The sequence below is a fragment of the Scyliorhinus canicula genome, chromosome 4, assembly GCF_902713615.1.
Source record: "Scyliorhinus canicula chromosome 4, sScyCan1.1, whole genome shotgun sequence".
Lineage (NCBI taxonomy): Eukaryota > Metazoa > Chordata > Chondrichthyes > Carcharhiniformes > Scyliorhinidae > Scyliorhinus > Scyliorhinus canicula.
The window spans coordinates 117937844-117951812 of record NC_052149.1 but is presented as its reverse complement, the minus strand read 5'-3'; the positions used below and the strand labels follow the sequence as shown (position 1 = coordinate 117951812).

Sequence of the window (13969 nt, the reverse complement as noted above, 5' to 3'; positions counted from 1 at the left end):
CGGTGGTTGTCTCCAGTTTAAAAATATGGAGGCAACTCGGTCAACATTTCAAGCCGGGGTAAGTGTCAAGGTGGGCCTTTATTTGTATGAACTACTTGTTTGATCCGGCAAAGTTACATGCCACATTTGGGGGATGGAAAGGGAAGGGGTTGGAGAGAATGAGTGATTTATTTGGAGGGGTGGTTTGCCAGCCTGGAGGAGCTGAAAGAGAAAGTTGGGCTTGTGAGCTTGGATGCGTTTAGGTCCAGGTTCGAGATTTTGTTCAGCGGTTGTTTCCGACATTTCCAGTGGCGCCGCCTTCAACCTTGTTGGATAGCATTCTGTCCTACTCATCATCGGGAGAGGGCAGTTTGTCTGGCTAATATGGAGGAATTTTGGGGGGGACGAGTTGGTCTAGGTGGAGGGGGTGAAGGCCAAATAGGAGGAGGAGCGGGGACCCATGCTGGAGGTGTGGAGTGAGTCTCTCCGCAGGGTGAATGCCATTTCATCCTGTGCAAGGCTGAGTGTGATCCAACTCAATATAGTGTTCAGGGTGCGCCTCACCAAGGCCAGAATGACTTGTTTGTTTTAGGGGGTTGAGCAGAAGTGCGAGTGCAGTTCGAGAGGGCTTGCGAACCATACGCACATGTTCTGGTCCTGCCCCAAGCTTGTGGGTTTTTTTGTCTCTCTTTCAGCACCATATCGGCAATTTTGAATATTGAGCTGGACCCCTGTCCTTTGTATATATTTGGGGTATCAGACCTGCCGGAGCTGAGAACAGGTGAGAGGGCAGATGCCCTGGTATTCACTTCACTGGTTGTTCGGGGGCGAATCCTCCTGAGGTGGAGAATGGTGACACCACCTCGGCTTGGCTTGGTGACTTAATGGAGCTTTTGCACCAACAGAAGTTCAAATATACCGTGAAGGCGTCAATTGAAGGGTTCTACCGTAAATGGCAACTGTTCACATTGTACTTTTAGGAATTGGTCACTGTTCGCTGTTGTGGGGTGGGGGAGTGGAGTTAGTTGTACTTTTTGTATTTTTGGAGTATAAAATGATGTTAATAAAAATATTTTTAAAAAAGCTGTCAGTTCTGGAGTGTAGGATAGTTCATTTTGTCAATTTTGACATTCACTGTACATTCTGAATCTTCAGAACTGCTGTCACTCTTCTAACTTGAAATTAAAACTCAGGTCTCTTCTGGCCCATGGGCATCACTGTCAATTTTGTGCTTTTTGCACAGCAGCCTTTCTGTTACCTCCTGAATTATGCTGCTGATTTTGTGCCAGCAGGCAATCTAGTGGACTCATAATCAGAAGAAATCAAAATTTACACCTAGTCTGCATAGGATGAATACATTTTGAACTGAAATAATAATAATAAAAAGAAATAATTGCTTATTGTCACAAGTAGGCTTCAATGAAATTACTGTGAAACGCCCCTAGTCGCCACATTCCGACGTCTGTTCGGGGAGGCCGGTGCGGGAATTGAACCTGTGCTGCTGCATTGTTCTGCATTACAAGCCAGCTGTTTAGTCCACTGTGCTAAAGCAGCCCCTACATGCCAGTCTCTGAACCTGCTATCCTGTAATGGGAGGTGAGAGTTACATTAGCCGGTTTACAGATGGTGAGAATTATTAATATCAAACATCTGGACAGCACATAACAATGTGCAGACCCGGTGTAACACAAGTGACCAAAATCAAAGTTGTTTGGTTAACTTCTTTTTGCACATCCATTCTTAACCTTCGCAGAATTAGCAAATTAAATCCAATTAAATATACATTAGAAGTATACGAATTAAGTTTGGCTGTTGACATCCTTTTCACAGTGGTTATTTTTTTGATTCTGCTTTCTCGCCTGATAATTTGTATCTCCTCGTTTTTTGACCAGGCACTGACAGACAGGTTAGTGATCTAACTATATGAAACATTACATAAGGAATGATTATGGTAGACTGTGCACTTTCCGACAAGGTATAACAGCGGTGTAGCAAAAGCGGGGATTCCTTAATAGTTAGGGAAATTAGAATCAGAAGACTTGTCGGGCTTTTACTGCAAACATTGGAGCAAAGCTTTGGAAATGAAGGCAGCCATACCAGAATGGAAAGAGAAGAAATTAAGATGGGCAGCACGGTAGCACAATGAGTAGCACTGTTGTTCCACAGCTCCAGGGTCCCAGGTTCGATTCCCAGCTTGCGTCACTGTCTGTGCAGAGTCTGCACGTTCTCCCTGTGTCTGCGTGGGTTTCCTCCGGGTGCTCCAGTTTCCTCCCACAAGTCCCGAAAGACTGGCTGTTAGGTGAATTGGACATTCGTAACTGAACAGGCACCGGAGTGTGGCGACTAGGGGCTTTTCACAGTAACTTCATTGCAGTGTTAATGTAAGCCTACTTGTGACAATAGATTATTATTATTAAGAGTAAAACAGCTAATAAAACATCAAAAGTTAAAGAATAGTGTAAGAAGGGGGAGGGCTGATTAGAGATGGTCAAAGCAATCTCATATAGAAGGAAGGAACAAAAATATGAATGAATACTTTGCCTTAATTTTCACAGAGGTATGCGGTGGTATGAGCTAAGAGGTAGAAAAGACTGATTTAAAGGAAAGTAGTACAGAAAAGGTTGCTTAAACTTGAAGTACAAAAGGCATCTGGTCTGATGACATACTAAAGAATGCTGAAGCAAATCAGGGAGGATATAGCAGATACTCAAACCACGGTCTTTTAACCATGCTTGCATACACCACCTGTCACAGAGGAGTGGCAACGCTATAAAGTTACCAGCAGCGCGGGTTCAATTCCCATACCGGCCTCCCGAACAGGTGCCGGAATGTGGTGACTAGGGGCTTTTCACAGTAACTTCATTGAAGCCTACTTGTGACAATAAGCGATTATTATTATTATTATTATTATTATTATTATTATTATTATTATTATGTCTCACAGAGAAAGGAGGACACCACACATCACATCACCATAGACCAGTCATCCTAATGTGGGTAGTAGTTAAGCTTCAAAAGGCCATGATATTGTCTAAAAATTAATATTCAGTTCAAAAGAAATGGCTAATTAAATTCAGCCAGGTGGAGAAATATGTGAAAGGCAACTCATGTCTGACAGATTTCATGAAGCTCTTTGTGTCTCTTGAACAAAGACGTGCAGCAGTTTATGTATATGTAAAATATATTAAAAATGCAGATTTTTGAATGACATTTGCTAAGATGCCACCTGATAGGATTCCAGTGCACAGTATTACAATGAATACAGGGCACAATTTCAAACTTTGCAAATGACACAAAACTTGGAAGTACTATGAGCAGCGAGGAGGACAGTGTTTTTATTGAAGAGGATGTGGACAGGCTGGGGGAATGAGCTGAAATGTGGCAGATAAAACCTATTGCAGAAAACTGTGAAGTGATACTTTGTGGTTGGCAGAACAAAGAGAAGCAATATAAAGGGCACAGCTCCAAACGTGCTGCAGGAATAGAGAGACCTGGGATATAAGTGCGCAAGTTGTTGACGGTAGCAAGGCAGGATAAGAAATTTGTAAAAAAAGGATTCTGGATTTTATAACTAGAGACATTTGTACAAAAGCAAGGAATTTTTCATGAACTTGTATAAAACATTAGTTTGGCCTCAATTGATTTATTCTGAGGTAGGCCGGGAGGCCGGTATGGGAATTGAACCCGCGCTACTGGTAACTTTATAGCGTTGCCACTCCTCTGAGACAGGTGGTCTTTGCAAGCATGGTTGAAAGACCGTGGTTTGAGTATCTGCTATATCCTCCCTGATTTGCTTCAGCATTCTTTAGTATGTCATCAGACCAGGTGCCTTTTGTACTTCAAGTTTAAGCAACCTTTTCTGTACTACTAGCCTTTAAATCAGTCTTTTCTACCTCCAATTCTGAGTCCCAAACTTTAAGAAGGTTTTGTAGGCTTTCGAGGGGCTACAGAGAAGATTTAGGAGAATGGTTGCAGTAGGAGGAACATCAGTTCCGTGAAAAGGTTTAGAAAAGCTGGGGTTGCTCTCCTTAGAGAAGAGAATCATGAGAGAAGATTCAATATAAATGTTAAAAATCATGAAGGATCTAGACAGAATAGACAGAGAAACTGGTCCCATAGCTGGAAAGGTTGGGAACCACAGGGCACAGATTTAAGGTGATTGGCAAAAGAGTCTGAGGTGACATAAGGCAAAGGTTTTGTTTTCATGCTACGAGTGATTAGGATGCAGTATGCTGATGAGTCTGCTGGAGGCAGATTCATTTGTGGCTTTCAGAAAATAATTGAATGAGCACCTGAAGAGAAGGAATTTGCAGAGGTTTACGACTCGCTGAGCATTTCTTATAGAGAACTGGCATTGACATGATGGGCTGAATGTTGGGATTCACGCTGTCTGCACAACGGAAGCAGATGAAGTGATGGTTGCACTAAAAGATGAGAGAGAATCACAGAATAATGCAGTGCAGTGGAGGCCCTTTGGCCCATCGAGTCTAAACTGATGCATGAAAGACATCTGCCTACCTAATCCCATTTGCCAGCACTTGGCCCATAGCCTTGAATGTTGAATGTTATGACGTGCCAAGTGCTCATCCAGATATTTTTTAAAGGATATGAGGGAACCCCCCTCGAGCACCCTCCCAAGCAGTGCATTCCAGACCATCACCACCCTTTGGGTAAAAATGTTTTTCATCAAATCCCCCCTAAACCTCCTGCCCCTCACCTTGAGTTTGTGTCCCCTTGTAACTGACCTTTCAGTTAAGGGGAACAGCTGCTCCCTATCCATCCTGTTCATGCCCCTCAATCTTGTACACCTCGATCACGTCACCCCTTAGTCTTCTCTGCTCCAGCAAAAACAACCCAAGCCTATAAGAACATAAGACCGTAAGAACTAGGAGCAGGAGTAGGCCATCTGGCCCCTCGAGCCTGCTCCACCATTCAATTAGATCATGGCTGATCTTTTGTGGACTCAGCTCCACTTTCCGGCCCGAACACCATAACCCTTAATCCCTTTGTTCTTCAAAAAACTATCTATCTTTACCTTAAAAACATGTAATGAAGGAGCCTCAGCTGCTTCACTGGGCAAGGAATTCCATAGATTCACAACCCTTTGGGTGAAGAAGTTCCTCCTAAACTCAGTCCTAAATCTACTTCCCCTTATTTTGAGGCTATGTCCCCTAGTTCTGCTGTCACCCGCCAGTGGAAACAACCTGCCCGCATCTATCCTATCTATTCCCTTCATAATTTTAAATGTTTCTATAAGATCCCCCCTCATCCTTCTAAATTCCAACGAGTACAGTCCCAGTCTACTCAACCTCTCCTCATAATCCAACCCCTTCAGCTCTGGGATTAACCTAGTGAATCTCCTCTGCACACCCTCCAGCGCCAGTACGTCCTTTCTCAAGTAAGGAGACCAATCTCACTTCATAATTTAAATGTTCCATCACAGGCAACATCCTGGTGAATTGCCCCTGCGCCCTTTCCAGTGCAATCACATCCTTCCTATAATGTGGTGGCCAGAACTGCACACAGTACTCCAGCTGTAGCCTCACCAAAGTTATATTTTCCAACATGATCTCCCTGCTTTTGTAATTATATGCCTTGATTGATAAAGGCAAGGGTCCCATATGCCCATTTCACTACCCTATTAACCTACCCTTCTGCCTTCAGAAAACTATGGACAAAATGCCAAGGTCCCTTTGTTCCTCAGAACTTCCAAGTGTCAGGTTATTCATTGAATACTTGCTTGTCAAATTACTCCTTCCAAAGTGTATCATCTCACACTTTGCAGGGTTAAATTCGATCTCCCACTTTTCTGCCCATTTGACCATCCCATCTATATATTCTTGTTACGGACAAGATAGTAATGGGATAAGGAAGATGCATTGAACAGAGCAGCATTACAAAAATTGCTAATTCACTTGGTCTGGAACAAATGCATCCGAGGTTACTGAGAGAAGCAATCTCAGTCTCAGTCGCCAGTCTCAGTCTCAGAAGCATTGATTACACTCTTATAATTTTTATCGGGTATGGAAGCTGTGTCGAAGGACATTAGAATTGCTAATTTTAGGGGCAGCACAGTGGCACAGTGGTTAGCATTGCTGCCTACGGCGCTGAGGACCCGGGTGCGAATCCTGGCCCTGGGTCACTGTCCGTGTGGAGTTTGCACATTCTCCCCATGTTTGCGTGGGTTTCGCCCCCACAACCCAAAGATGTGCAGGTTAGGTGAATTGGCCACGCTATATTGCCCCTTAATTGGAAAAAATAATTGGGTACTCTAAATTTATTTTAAAAAAGAATTGCTAATTTTATACATCGATTCAAGAAAATGGAGAGGGTGTACCAGGGGTTGTTGCTGGGGGGGGGGGGGGGAGGAGAGAGGGAAGAGAGATGATCTGCTGACGAGGGAGGGAACTGAACCAGGTAACAGGGAAGGGTTGGGGGGTGGGAGCTGCCAAGATGCGGACCTGGGGAGGTTCATGGAACAAATGTGCTTGTCCTATTCACATGTTCACAAGGTTTATTCTCGTATTGACTTCTTTATTATGAGTAGGGACTTTTTGGAGGGGGTGAGGGATACAGAATACTCGGCGATCACTATTTCGGACCATGCTCCACATTGGGTCGACCTGCTGGTCTGCAAAGAAAGTTACCAGCGCCCACAATGGAGGTTAGAGGTGGGATTGTTGGCAGAGGAGAGGGTGTGTGAGAGAGTGGGGAAATGCATGCAGGACTACCTGCAGGTCAACGATACAGGGGAAGTCTCAGCAGCGGTGCTCTGGGAGGCGCTGAAGGCGGTGGTGAGAGGGGAACTGATCTCAATCCGAGCCCATAGGGACAGAACGGATAGGGCAGAGATGGACAGACTGGTGCAGGAGATGACACCGACGGATAGGGAATATGCAGACTCCCCGAGGGCAGAGCTACTGAGGGAACGACGGAGACTACAGGCGGAGCTGGGAGTGCTATCCACTGGGAAGGCCGTAGAACAACTCAGAAAGGCCAGGGGGCGCAGTGTATGAATATCTGGGGAAAGCCAGCAGAATGCTTGCACAGCAACTTAGGAAGAGGGAGGTGGCCAGGGAGATGGGGACGGTAGTGGACGGGGCAGGGAACCTGGTGGGAGACCGAGGGGAGTTTGGCCTGTTTTCGGGCTACAAGTTGAACATGGCAAAAAGCGAGATGTTTGTGGTGCAGGAGAGGGGTCAGGAGAATAGGCTGAGGGAGCTACCATTTAGGCTGCATGGGGAAAGTTTTAGGTATCTAGGGATACAAGTGGCGCGTGACTGGGGTAAGATGCATTAGTTGAACTTGTCCAGGCTGGTGGAGCAAATGAGGAGTGAGTTTTGGAGGTGGGATGCACTCCCGCTGTCACTAGCGGGGAGAGTACAGACAGTGAAGATGACGATCCTCCCGAGATTCCTGTTTATTTTTCAGTGTCTCCCTATTTTCATCCTTTAAAAGAATCAATAAAATCATCCTGGGATTTGTTTGGGCGGGAAAGTCCCCATGGGTAAAGAGGGGGATGCTGGAACGGAACCGTAGCGAGGGGGAACTGGCGTTACCGAACCTCAGCAACTACTACTGGGCAGCTAACATAGCCATGATAAGGAAATGGATGGTGGGTACGGGGTCGGTTTGGGAGCGGGTGGAGGCTGCTTCGTGCAGGGGCACCAGTTTGGCAGCCCTGGTCACGGCTCCCCTGCCGTTCCCGCCGGCTAGGTACTCCACCAGCCCTATAGTGGTGGCGGCTTTGCGGATTTGGGGCCAATGGAGGAAGCATGTGGGGGAAGTGGGAGCGTCGGTCTGGTCCCCAATATATGACAACCACCAATTTGTCCCGGGGAAGATGGATGGCGGGTTTCGAGCGTGGCGGGGTGGGAAGGATGGGCGACTTGTTCCTGGAAGGGAGCTTCACGAACATGAGGGCGCTGGAGGGGAAGTTCGGGCTGGCGAGGGAGAATGACTTTCGGTACTTGCAAGTGCGGGATTTCGTGCGTAGACAGGTCCCGTCCTTTCCACGCCTTCCACCAAGGGGGATCCAGGACAGGGTAATTTCCGGGGGTGAGGTAGGAGAGGGGAGAGTCTCAGATATTTATAAGGAGCTTATGGGAGTGGAGGACACAGGGACCGAGGAACTGAAACTTAAGTGGGAGGAGGAGCTTGGTGGGGAGTTGGAGGGAGGCGTATGGGCAGACGTTCTGAGGAGGGTAAATGCAACCGCAACATGTGCCAGGCTCGGCCTGATTCAGTTCAAGGTGGTTCACCGGGCCCACACGCTGGTGGCCCGGAGGAGCAAATTCTTTGGGCTGGAGGACAAGTGTGCTAGATGTGGGGGAGGACCAGCGAACCATGTCCACATGTTCTGGGCGTGTCCAAAACTCAGGGGATACTGGCAGGGATTTACAGACGTCATATCCTGGGGACTGAAAATAAGGGCGGCGATGAGTCCACAGGTGGCGATTTTTGGGGTGTCGGAAGACCCGGGAGTCCAGGAGGGGATAAAGGCCGACGTTGTGGCCTTTGCTTCCCTGATAGCCCGGCGACGAATACTGTTGGCCTGGAGGGACTCAAAGCACCCAAGGACCGAAGTATGGCTGTCGGACATGGCAAGCTTTCTCAGCTTGGAAAAAATCAAGTTCGCCGTACGAGGATCACTATCAGGGTTCGCCCTAAGGTGGCAACCATTCATCGACTTCTTCGCGGGGAACTAATCGTCGGCGGGGGGGGGGGGGGGGGGGGGGGGTAGAAAAGTGTAGAGTAGGGGGGAAGAATAGGCGGGTCTATTTGCGAGAGTGGTACTGTTATTTGCACTATGTTTTTTGTAATTGGTATCTGCACACTAATGTATATTGTTACTGTTTACAATGCCGAAAATACCTCAATAAAATTGTCTGTTAAAATAAATGAAAATGGAGAGGGTAAACTGGGACACTAGAGGCCAGTTAACAGAACAGACGGGGAAGTTGCTGTAAATCATTATGTGGAGCAAAATAAACCATTTTGAAAATTAATAATTAATTTTGAGCCAGCATGTTAAAGGCAAGTTGTGTCTGAGTAACTTGTTAAATTATTTAATGAGATAACAGAGAAGATTAATCAAGGTAATGCATAAATATTGATTATGGGCTTTTAACTAATAATCTTTATTAGTGTCACAAGTAGGCTTATGAAGTTACTGTGAAACTCCCCGAGTCGCCACACTCCGGCGCCTGTTCTGGTACACTGAGGGAGAATTCAGAATGTCCAATTCACCTAACAGCACGTCTTTTGGGACTTGTGGGAGGAAACTGGAGCACCTGGAGGAAACCCACGTAGACACAGGGAGAACGTGCAGACTCCGCACAGACAGTGACCCAAGCTGGGAATGGATCCTGGGTCCTTGGCGTTGTGAAGCAACGGTGCTAACCACTGTGCCGCCCATAAGGCGTTTGTCCAAGTTGCATCCAGGAGATTTATCATTCAATTAAAGGAAAATGGCAGTAGGAATATGGCATTGACTCAATGACAGGAAGCAAAAGTGGATGGGTGCTTTTCAGACTAGGAGTTGGTCTGCTGTTGTGTTTCTCAATTGTCAATTATCTGTTCATTAGTCTTCCATGGTTAAGAAAGTAAAGAGGTGTCCTAATCAGGTTTCCAAAACAATGACAGGTTTTGACAGATCAGGTGGAGATCAAGTATTCCCACTGATGAATCGGTAATAACCAGAAATTATGGATTTCAAATCATTGGCAAAAGATCCAGAGGAGAGGGGACGAGAAATTTCTTCAGTCAGAGTTGCTGCAATATGGTCTGCTTTACCTGAAAAGATGATGGATGCTGATTTCATAAAAAGCTTGGTAAGGGAGTTGGACAGATCCCGAGGATGTGAAACATGCAGGATGACTGACAAAAAGCAGGGATTAGCATACGTACTCAAGTTTTGGTAAGTATAGAACCAAACATTCTGTATGCGGAGCTGACTCTAAATTTGGCTGAATTCACATTTGGTGATTCTGATGTCCCAACCTGGATTCGTCGGCTTGCTTTAGCATTTAAGTCAAATGCAAGAACGAGAATCTGAGTCATAAAATTGTGCACAATAAGTGGTTTGGTTTTTTGTCTCATGCAATACTGTCTCAATTGATACAGGTTTTGAGTGAACTGAGAACCAGTTTTTGGTATAACTGAGGTTTTGGCATTTAAACACACTGTTTGTATGTTACAGTTGCTGAGCAAACAAGACTTCAGCTAAGATGAGCAAACTGTAATGCTGCAACAAAATATGGAATGTTTACCCAGTGCCATTTATTCATTCTTCACGAATAACCTGTTGAAATTCTGACTTAAATTCAAAAAATCTTTAGGAGATTGGTTGATGTAGTTTTCAAATTGTCCTTTCACCCCTGAGATTGTCTTTAAGTGTAGCTCAGACTGGGGCAGTAAGGAATCATTACTAAATGAGATGACTTGAGACAGAAAAAGAAATAATGATAATCCTTGATGCTGACTGGTTCAAAATGGAATATTTCCAGCACAAACATCTCTTGCTATGATGCCACTGAGACATTGCGTGGATATGTATCTCCGATTTCCCCTGAATTGAACTGGGATAAGTACGGATGCACAGTGGTTAGCACTGTTGCTTCACAGCACCAGGGACTCGGGTTCGCTTCCCGGCTTGGGTCACTGTGTGGAATCTGCACGTTCTCCCCGTGCTTGAGTGGGGTTTCCTCCAGGTGCTCCAGTTTCGTCCCACAAGTTCCGAAAGACATGCTGTTAGGTGAATTGGACATTCTGAATGCTCCCTCAGTGTACCCGAACAGGCACCGGAATGTGGTGACTAGGAGCTTTTCACAGTAACTTAATTGCAGTGTTAATGTAAGCCTACTTGTGACACTAATAAAAGTTGTTGTCAAATTCACCAGGACAATTGTCTGTCAACCACTGTTTTTCCATCTAATGATGAACCTAGAGAGAATTTAGGAACTCACCCTCTCGACCACAGATCATGCGTGAGATAGGAAGCCTGGGGATTGGCAGAGATCTTATATCCATCAACTCGAGACAGGGTGGCTCAGTGGTTAGCACTGCTGCTTCACAGTGCCAGTGAACCAAGTTCAATTCCAACCTCAGGTTACTGTCTGTGTGGAATTTGTACATTCTCCCCGTGCCTGCGTAGGTTTCGTCCGGGTGCTCCGGTTTCCTCTGGGTGCTCCGGTTTCCTCCCACAGTCCAAAGATGGGCAGGTCAGGTGGATTGGCCATGAAATATAAAATAAATATAAATACCCTTATTGTCACAAGTAGGCTTACATTAATACTGCAATGAAGTTACTGTGAAAAGCCCCTAGTCGCCACATTCTGGCACCTGTTCAGCTACACTAAATGATAAATTGACCCTTAGTGTCCAGGGATGTGAAGATTATGTGGGATTACGGGGATAGGGTGGTGAAGTGAGCTTAGGGAGGGTGGTCTTTCAAAGAGTCGGTGCACATTCGATGGGCCGAATGGCCTCTTGCAATGTCGGGATAATATGATATCATTACTGTGATACTCACCTGGTTGTCTGCTGTTACCACTTTCAACATTTGTTTGAATGACTGGGATAACATACCCATGGTAGGGATTCATTCCAAGGAAACCAATGTGTTAATTTTGCAATAAAACAAGCCTGCAGTAATTGCTGGTTTTGCTGCAGTTGAGTGGATGCAGGGTTGTTGCTCTGTGTTTTAAAGAGAATCACAAGGACTTAAATCATATTAGGATGATGCAAAAGTATTTTAGATGAAAATAAAACATTAGTTGGACAAATACTGACACATTCACCTGTGCAGGCATGAAGGACACAAGCATATGTGGCTGTTTAGGTACAATTATATGGGAATAGATGCCTGCACAGACTTTATTATATTCGTCTTTGTCCAAGCTGTAAGCTTTTATGGTTCAATGAAGAATTGAGTAAATGTCCTACATGATCGATTTGACAATTACCAAACTGTGCAGAGGAGTTCGCTCATGGAAAATTATTTCACTCCTGCATGCTGCTGAAAAGTAACCAAATTGTAATAACTTTTGGTGTCCCTTTATCTTGTTCTGTTTTGTCAGTGCTTTTCTAATGGTTTTAAATATATTGTATTATAAGTGTGGAGATAATGGGGGCGATTCTCCGAGCCCCGCGGCGAGCCGGAGAATCGCTGCAACCGCGCCATGACATCCCGACGCCGGCACACGATTCTCCGAGATGCGGAGAATCGGCGGCATTTGCGGCGGCGCGTTTGACTCGGTGCCGGCCACAGACTGCTGGAATCGGAGGGGCCACCGATTCTCTGGCCTGGATGGACCGAGTGGCCACGCAGAGGCGAGAGAGTCCCGCCAGCCCCGCTCACGCCTGGTCTCTGCCGGCGGGAACTCTGCACGAAGCGTCGGGGGGTGGCCTGTGGGGCGGGGAAAAGCGATCCTTCACCAGGGGGGCCTCCGATGGGGTCTGGCCCGCGATTGGGGCCCACCGATCGGCGAGCCACCCCCCCACGGGCCTAATTTCCTGCGTGGCCGGCCCCTGAACACTGAGTCGGGGCAGGCGCGCTGAAGAACTCCCCGCGCATGCGCAGGTTGGCGTGGCCCAACTGCGCATGCGCAGGTTGGCGCGGCGCCCATTTGGCGCCAGGAAGGGAGGCTGGAGCGGCATGAACCGCTCCAGCGCCGTTCTGGCCCCCTGTGGAGGACAGAATCGGTCATCCCTGTGCCCGTTTCGCACCGTCGTGCAACGCGACAGCGTTCACGATGGCACGAACACTTGGCCGCCATTTTGTAGAATCGCCCCCAATAGGAGAGATGGGTGAGGGCAGTCACTGTAAGACCCACCTTTGTGGTTAAGAATTTCACTGCTTAAAATCTCAATGTGAATCTGTTCAAGGCTGTGGCTAATCAAAGTCAGAAGAGCTGACAAAATGTGAAAGCAAATAAGTTTTGCTTTATGGAGGGGATGTGATAGGTCTGAGCCCTCCAATTTCAGGTTTTCAGTATTTGAACATACACTATACACGGGTTGCACATGCTGGGTCCTTTTGTAAGGCGATTCAATTCTGGAGTATTCTTGCAACTTGGGTTGTCGCAGTTTAAACACATTTTTCTCTCCTGTTGGGAAGCTTCAATGCAAAAAATGTGACTCAAGTTTCTAATAATCACAGATCTGTTGTGAATTTTTTCTTGATGTTGTTGGAGTTGAAACATTCTCGTTTTCACACAGGTGAATGTTGACATGTTGCAGGACCAGCAGATGGAGTCCTCAAAAGGACGAATGTTGCGGCGCACAGTCAGTGTTCCATCTGAGGGACAGTTCCCAGACTATCAGCAGGATGGAAGCAGTAAGCTGGGTGAGTTAAACTAGATTGCAATGTTTGGGGTGTGCTGATTGACGGGGTCTTTGCGAATTATATTCACAGCCTGACTGCTGGAGTGCCTACCTTTTGGTCCCCTCTTGTGGTTGATTATGTGAAATGCAGAGTAAGCTGCAAGAGACAACTGACCTTCCAACATTTCAGCTGCGACTGCCACCTCCTGGTGGGTTTGAGAACTAATCTAAATCTGGGAACTGAATGTTTTTTCTTGAAACCGAAATTCAGTACAATTGGACAATCTAGAGAGCGGTGTTTTTCAAACTTTTTTTTCTGGGGACCCATTTTTACCAACCCGGCTAACCTTCGGGACCCAACCCGGCCGACCTTCGCGGCCCACACCGGCCGACATTCGTGGCCCACGCTGGCTGATCTGCGCGACCCACCATTTTCTCTGACCTTGCAATGTTTACATGAACCTCCAATTTCTAGAGGATGAAAATATTTTCAGTTTCTGCATTTTTTCCCTATAAAATTTATCAAATGAAAACTCCCCCGAACTTGTAAATAATGCTGCGACTGTATAAAAAAAAATGCGGCCGCATTGCGCATGCGTGCCCGCTCATTGGTACACATGTGCAAAACTCTGCGCATGCACGCCTATGAGCGGTGAATGTGGCC

The 13969-nt window shown here is 46.4% G+C and overlaps 1 protein-coding gene across 15 annotated transcripts in view; it reads left to right on the top strand.

Moving 5' to 3' along the window:
• Positions 1 to 13969, top strand: part of rasal2 (RAS protein activator like 2) — a 551722-nt gene that overhangs the window by 218834 nt on the left and 318919 nt on the right. For 13 of the 15 annotated variants that reach the window (XM_038795089.1, XM_038795092.1, XM_038795097.1 and 10 more), the window contains exon 3: positions 13201 to 13327. In XM_038795089.1, coding sequence (XP_038651017.1) covers positions 13201 to 13327 — 127 coding nt within the window. The remainder of the gene's footprint in view (positions 1 to 13200; positions 13328 to 13969) is intronic. The other 2 variants (XM_038795091.1, XM_038795082.1) reach the window with 1 other exon arrangement.